The sequence below is a fragment of the Cariama cristata genome, unplaced genomic scaffold (assembly GCF_000690535.1).
Source record: "Cariama cristata isolate BGI_N322 unplaced genomic scaffold, ASM69053v1 scaffold9919, whole genome shotgun sequence".
NCBI lineage: Eukaryota > Metazoa > Chordata > Aves > Cariamiformes > Cariamidae > Cariama > Cariama cristata.
This window is the reverse complement of record NW_009635226.1, coordinates 77,177-85,165: the sequence shown is the minus strand read 5'-3', so window position 1 is coordinate 85,165 and position 7,989 is coordinate 77,177. Positions and strand designations below refer to the sequence as shown.

Here is a 7,989-nt window from a genome sequence, read left to right as displayed (position 1 = left end):
GGTAACGCCAACACGCTGCGGGTGCGGGACTGCCGGGGCTGCACGGTGCTCTGCGGACCCGTTTCCACCTCCGTGCTGGTGGATGGCTGCAGCGATTGTCTCCTGGTGCTGGCCTGCCAGCAGCTCCGCACCCATCGCACCCGCAACAGCAGGTTCTACGTGCAGGTGACCAGCCGAGCCGTAATCGAGGACTGCGCTAAGGTCTCCTTCGCCCCCTACGCCTGGAGCTACCCTGGTATCGAGAGAGATTTCAAGTCTTCTGGGCTGGACAGAAACAGAAACAACTGGAACCTGGTGGATGACTTTGACTGGCTGGCGACTGACAAGACATCCCCCAACTGGAGCCTGATCCCTGAGCAGGAAAGAATCAGTTGCTGGGACTGACCGCAGAGGCAGCTCGGTGCTGAGCAAGAAATTCTGGTGTAGATGCATTGATTCATACACAGTGGGACTTCATCCCTGCTATGCCATTAAATGATTCCATTTGGTATTTAAATTGTGAATTACAATGTATGACTGGATTTTTAAATTCAAGAATACCAGTCAAATACAGTTTACTGTTCTTACACAAGTTGCTGCTATAATCTTTATGTATCACTGTGGAATTTGCCAACTACTGCAGTACGTCATTGCTGAGTTTTTCTAATTAGGGTGGGGCAAGGGGCACTGGTACACAGACAACAGTGAGCCTCTATTAGAGCTGTTGTGCTGCTTTTGCTCACTCAGGCAGAATCTGAATTAGCTGCCAGTAGTACAAGCTGTACTGGAATGGAAAGGTCAAATACCAAATTTTCATATTTTTGTGGTTCTCAGGTTGCAGACAACAGTACATTATATCTCATGGGGGAGTATGGGAGAGGACTTTTGGGGGACAAAAGACTAATTTAAAGGAAGAATTTGTAACTCAACAGTGTAGCAGACTGAGATGAATCCTAGGCTCTGATTTAATTATGAGCCGGGTTCTGTTGATGTGGGTGAAATCTGTAAGTTGTCTTTATTTAGGCTTTTATTTCAAATGAGAAGTCTAAAGGAAAAAAGCCTCCTAATGAACATTTGATGCTCTCCTAATATATTAATGGTTGTTTGAAATTAGTATTTATATGGCCTCTATAGGTTTGTTAAACCTTCACAGTATGAAAATACTGTGTGAAAGGATGCTCCTTTTGTTAGCAGTTTCAACCTGAGATGAATAAAATGGGTGCTTTGAGTGTACTTTTGGGGGCATATCATAAGTGCTGATTAACATTACAGAAGCTTGTTAAACTGCCTGACTGCAGTCTGAAACTTCAGGGGAGAGATGTTTGGGTATGTTGTACTAGTTGTTTCACCTGTCTACCAGAGAATAGCCTTTCTGGTGCTGTGATCTTAATTTACAGCACCCTGCTACTGTGCAAGTGCAGTGTTGACAGAGGGAGTCAGCAAAATGGGAAGATGAAATGCTGTGTTCCACTTCCAAAATTGCATGTTATCTTGCATAAGTGCACAGTAACTTAAGTCCTGTTTCTTCACTCCTGCTAAATAAAAAAAACTAAGCATTATGGAATACAGTGTTTTTACAATGCCCCATCAGTGGTGGTGAAGTGACCACTATGCATACATAAAGTATACATAGTAGTTCTAGGTTTTCAAAAGCACTCCTTAGCTTGTAACATTTTGCAAGAAATCACTGTTTATCTTGCCTAAGAATCAGCTTAGACTTGTATTTTGAAACTGCAAAATACCTATGCTGCCCTACCATCATATATGTGCCTCTTCACAGAAAATGAATGCTAGCTGAATCAAAAACTGCATCATTGCCATGAGAAGTACTTGAAACTTCACTTGAGCACTTGGCTGGTTTTGAGCAGAGAAACTTTTTATCATCTAAGTTGTTTTCAGCATATTTAATTTAAAAGGGGAGAGAAAAAGACAGATTTTTTTAATATGTTCTTCACAACTTTACTTCTGTTAATGTACACTTCTTGACTGAGTTGGATTTTGCATTTCAAATATGTTTTGAATTGTTTCAGTTGTCTAATGATTCTTTGCATTGACAGCTTCATAAAGTGATTTAAAGAAAACATCCTTAGTCTTGCTTTAATGTATGTAACTTTTAATAGCTGTTGTTAAAGGGATGTGATGAGGTGAGGCTCTCAATATCTTAATTTTAACACGTCCATCTTAGTACAGAACGTGATTTTGTAGTTAATCTTCTCCACATATCCCAGTAGTGACAAATCAGTCCCCTTAGCATCCTCTAGTCCTGGGACTGCAAATTGCTCAGCCTGTAAGAACTACAGAAATGCCTTTGTTCTGCTAGCCAAAAAACCTATAAACATTTATGTTTACTTACTACATCAATGGATACTGGCAAATCTGGAAATTGAGAGACTACCACTAGGCTGTAGCAGGTATCAGAGATGTGCACTTCTCAATACACTTCAAACTGGCCTGCGAGTGCGTTCCTGTATTGGCTGTTGGTCCATAGTATGCCGTATTGCCCAAATAAACAGAGCATGAGTCAGAACAAGGAAATTTAGACTTCAACTGCAGTCTGAACATGCTTCCTTAGTGACATTTTTCAGAGGTCAGTTACTGACATCCAGTGCCTAATGTTCTCTTTCCTCAAAGTACTTCACTTTTGTCGAAGCAAAATTATTAGGTATAACTTTTCAGGAATATGACTTCAGAGGAGGCTGCTAAAAGTGTTCCAGACAATTACTTTTCCTTAAAGATTTATCATTACCCTTGTAATACAAAACAGGTAACTGAATCTTTGTCTCAAGCATGAGATGAAACAAGAAAGTTCAATTTGAGAACACTTGAGTTTGAAAAAGTTTGGTCAGGCAAATATATGTGATTTATAGTTCTAAATATGTACCTTCATATATATATACACACACATGGTTGCATGCACCTTTTTTAAACGTTCATGTCCTAATGTGGAATCATACTAGGAGAAATTCAAAACTATTTTGAAACAAGGATGTTATGTTAATAGTAATGTAGTATGTGGACACAAGTTATGCACTAAAAGAGGTTTGCTAGCATATTCATAGTCTCTATCAGTATAGAAATTGCAACTTTTTCAGGTCTGGAAGAAAGAGAAACACCTAAGCATTTCTAACTAATTAGTTATTTTAACAACATTATTTATGATATTTTTTATGAAAAATAGACATGGAAAAGGTAGTCACAATTAGCGTAAGCGCTAGCAGGCTGTCATCTGTATGTCCCGGAACACTTCGTCCTGACAGCACCAGCGCACACAGCTGTGTGTTACTCACCTGTGCTATAACCCCCAGCACTCTGCAAGCCCTTGTAGATAGGAAAAAAGTAACACGGCATGTGAGTAAGAGAATATTAGCTGGTCTCCCAAAAGTAGTTACTCATTTGAGAATCCATTTTCCAGTCAAATCTAGTGGAAAGTGGTAACTCAGATGTATTGAGAATTAGATACTCATTAGATTTTTACATACATATTTAAAAGCATGGCAGGAGTAAATATATATATATATATAAATGTTTTATAGCATAGTTAGATTTATATAATCTGTATTTAAATTTTCTCAGCTATTAAACTAATTTCTGAGCCTTTTTCAGTATCTGTTTTCTTAGACAGAAAAAAATTCTTTTTTATGTTGACACATACTCAAACTAATGTTTTGGAAATAAGATGTTGGGGATACTTTGGCAGGTCTAGACTATAGAGTTGTCTAGATTACTTCACTGGAACTACTTACAGAATAAACACTGAACATGGAAAGACTAGAACTCTAGTCCACAGTATTTGTAACTTCATCATATTTCTTTACCTTTTGCCTCAACTGACAAGGCATCAGAAAAATTGCTTCCTGTCTGCAGGTGAGTCTTAAGCTGTTTGTTCAAGAGGTCAAAAACATATTTTAAGTATGAAAACAATGAAATAGTTTTACTGAGAGTGTCTGGTTTCAACAAGTGAGGAATTTTGTGCCATCTTGTCTCTAGATGACTTAATGACGGGGTGTCTCGTACATCACAGTGAAGCAAACCTCCTTCAGAGAGAGTATAAGGCGCACGCCATGACGTGCCCTGAGCTACCGGCGGCAAGTGGCCAGGCTCCTGAATGCCCCTTCTGAAGCCTGAGACTAAGAAATATTCAGAGGGCAGGTTGGGCAGAGTGTGTGCAGGGGCTGGTTTGAGGGGGTGTGCCAGGCTGTCTCCGTTCTCCTGGGTCAAGGAGACTCACAATGCCAGCCTGGTCAGAGCCGCTTTGTCTCTGCTAATCGCAGCTTGGAGAAAGGAGGGCAGCACATGCTTGGTTTCTTCCCTCGACGCAGTAAGCAATGCTGACATGAAGAAAATGCCTGGCAGCCTCTTCCAGGCCAGGAGCCAGGATTGCTTTGTGTCTAACCTGCTAGGGAGAGCCCCTTCGCCGGAAACCCACGGGGGATGAGGCGCTTTGCTCAGGAGTATTTGTGCGAGGCTCTGCGCTGAGCAGGTTGCATGGCTGAGCGGGGAGGATGAAAAACATGATGCAAGGGAGAAAACTATTCAAAGGAACGCAGTGAATGAACATGTTCAGGGACGGTAATTCCTCAGCCGGTTAAGAGCACCACCAGCACCGCTTTGCCTCCATCCGCAGCAGTTTGGCAGTGGGACCCCCAGGGTGGGCTGGGTTCATGTAACCTGCATCATGCAAGACTGAAGCAAACAAAGCCTCCTCAAGAACTCTAGCTCTGGTTTGCATTGCCACCAGAATAACCAAGGAACTTATTTACAAAAGCATATACTCTAAAGAAAATTAATTATGTTAGGCATCAGAAGGGGTTGAAAAACAAATGCCTGCCAGGGACATGGTTGTGAAGACATTATGCAGCTATCAGAAACATCAGCACCATAAACTAGGTGCAAATTGGCCCTGAATAGAGGGGCTAACTGGCAGAAAGTTTATAAGAGACAGTGCCAGGCACTGAGGTATGAAACCATTTTCCACAGGGAGTCAGGAGAGCAAACTCTTGGTTTAAACATTTTTGAAAGCCAGCTTGGCTGGACAGCCCTCCTCCGGCTGACAGCTTTACTGAAATGTTTAAAGCCAGTGAAACATCTTTAGTTCACCACAGCCCTGTTACTCAGCTTTTTAAACCTCATACATGTCTGTGAATGAAATAAAATAGTTTATGCAAAAATACACAACAGCAAACCCATAGAAGAAATTGAGACCACTTTTCAGCACCACACAGAGCTTTCTTTGAGTGTTAGCATTTGTTGCGGCTGTGAGAGGTGGCACAGATGGAAACTTGCCTCCAGAGAAGCAGCTGAGAGCTTTGCTGCTGCTTCCAGTGAGGCCACCATCTCACCTGGGGGTCTGTCCCAAGAGGAGCCGACCCCCTCGGTTCCTGCTGGAGTCCAGACACTTCCTCTGTCTACACCTGCTTTTCCAAACACCAGGAACAAAAATGGAGTTATTTGCATTCTCTCTTTATCCAGCCCTCTTTTGGTTAAATAGATCCTGGTGTGGGCTCTAGCAAAATTGTGTGAAAAAACAGGTTAAGAAGTACATGCATAAGACAATTTCTTACACTATTTTAGGCATTATATTTTTGAGGGTTTGGATATTTTTTTTAAATTAGGGATTTGGGTTTGTGTTGGTTTTGGTTTGATTTTTTACGTTTCTCCTATTTAAGCAGTAGCTATGTGTAGACAAGGATCAAATCTCAGTGGCTTTACCTGGAATTGCCTCAGGTGTTACAAAATACTTAGAAATTCTTTAGTGGAAGGAGTTTTTGTGAATACATACAATCCTTCCCGCCGTACCCACCCTTTATATACATCCTATTTCTTCTTTCCAAGTGGATTTCTCCCAGCATATAAAAGAGTGGTATCCGGGGACAGACTTGTTGGATTTGAGAACTGCATGCAGGCAAATACATTTCTTTACCTCCCTTATGCATCATCCTTTTGCTGCTCAGCTCTGACCCCCTACCTCCTGCTTTCCATCAGGCTCTCCCCCCTCTTGTGACTGTTGCCTTTTCTCTACACAGCTTTCCTGTTACAGCCATCGGATCTGCACAAGAGACCTCATAACCTATACTGTGCTGAAAAGCCAATTTCATCACATACAAGGAAAGATATGAATAGCAAGAAAAAAATCTGTGCAACTTGTGGAATTTCAGCGTTTCCATTCACATTGTGATCTATCCGACTCACTTGAGGATTCATCTGTTGTGCCAAGATGTTTTCCAGCAGTAGTGACTATTGTGAGCCCTTTGTAAGCTTCTTTCAATTCCCAATGTGTTTCTTTCCTGTTTCTGCAAGTACAAACATTGATTTATAACTCTTATTCTTTCAGCAGTGAACACTACACCCTAGGAGTCACAGTAATACAAATAAATACTCATAATGACCATCTCAGAGGGTCAAACAAAAACTGTGTTTTCTGAACATGTTACCCACACTGTGGATAAGGATGGCTGAAATGCTGGGAACTACCCAGAGCAAAGCCACACTAAAACCCCACCAGTGTGCCCTGGTGTAGTTTAGGAGCTGCGGGGTCCAGTGGGTCAAATCGCCCTTTGTAGGATGTACGACAGCCCCAGCAGTGAATTTAGCAACTTGCCTCTGTTTCCAGCCTCGGGACCTGCAGTCACATCACATGCCACTAAAACAGTAACCTACCAAGTTACTTGTGTACATAGGAGAAAAAAAAAAAAGTAATAAATAATAAATCAGACTTTTCTCCACCTGTTAATCATAAAATGTGGTACAGCCATTTTATTGTATTGTTCCTCAGTAGTGTCCCTGTACGCAAGAGTTACAAATGCAAGCCAAACCATAAACTACAGTGCATAAACAAACCTCTTATCTCTGCACAATAACTTCCTATCATAGGTAAAACCAGACATCTCCATCCGTGCAATGAAACCTCAGCACTTCTAAGGAAAGAAAAAAGAACCCAAGAAAGCCACATGTTTCATATCACAGAGCAACGTGAAAGAAAGATTGGCCCAGAAAAATATTTTTTTACCAACTGAAAGCTTTTCCATAGTTCAGGCACATAGGATATAGCTACATAAAGGGAATTTGCCTTTTATATTCCTGAAGATAGAAGGCGCATGGTCGGTCCAGCACTGGGCAGCAGACTGTATAGCAAATACCAGATTGAATCATTTGTATTAAAAACAACTTTTTCCACCCTCCTAGCATTAACTGGTAAGTTTGTGGCTCATATTTAGGTTAGCAGGCATAGCTCTTTTGAAAAGTATCAATATTGTATTGTTATCCATAGAAATTATAATTTTTTAACAATATTTTGAATTTGAACACATTCATGGTGAGATCAATAATCATTTGAATATTTTATTCTACCATTTTTTTTTCTCCAAAATGGCATATGAATTATACATTTGAGTTTAATAGGCAACTTCTGAGAAGACCATTAACTCAAACATTCTTGCAGCGATTAGCTTTTGTCCGCTATGGATCAGTTTCAATATTTTCTATTTGAAGTAGAAAGCAGTAGTAAGTCTGCCCAATTAAAGGCAAATCCCAACCAAGACAAAGATTTGTAAGAAAAGCAGGTGCCAGGCAAAAACAGTTTTCTTTTTTGTATTGCCCACACCCCAAAACACTTCTCGATGATCCCCCAAAACCTTCCTCACGCTGCTGTGCTTGAGAGAGCCCTCGGCTGATCAGTTTGTGCTGAAGCTCGCAGTGGGCTCGTCACCTCTGTGCCTGGGGTAAGTGGGAAGCATTAACTCCTCACTTTTAAAAGTGTTAACTTCATTTTTCGAAAGAAGCATCAGAGTATAGCATATGATTTACTGTCACCAATCCCCTGTAAAGCTTCCAAGCATGGTGAGTCGACGTGATAGGTGGGTAGTTTTTGCCACTGTAAGTCCCCAGCTGGTACTGAACCGTTGAAACTACTTAAACAGCAGATTTCCAAATCTGGGTTCTTTTGGTTGTGTTGATTGCTCTCTGTGATGACTTTACATCTTAAGATGTCTTAAACATCTAATTAGTACCTGA

General features: G+C 41.0%; 1 protein-coding gene across 1 annotated transcript; it reads left to right on the top strand.

Annotated features, from left to right (window-relative positions):
* Window positions 1–3: 3 nt before the first annotated feature.
* On the top strand, window positions 4–384 carry TBCC (tubulin folding cofactor C; the record flags this gene model as incomplete). Its single annotated transcript, XM_009707447.1, has 1 exon — window positions 4–384. A coding segment is annotated over one exon (381 nt), but the record flags the coding sequence as incomplete, so codon positions are not given.
* Between the last annotated feature and the right edge of the window lie 7,605 nt (window positions 385–7,989).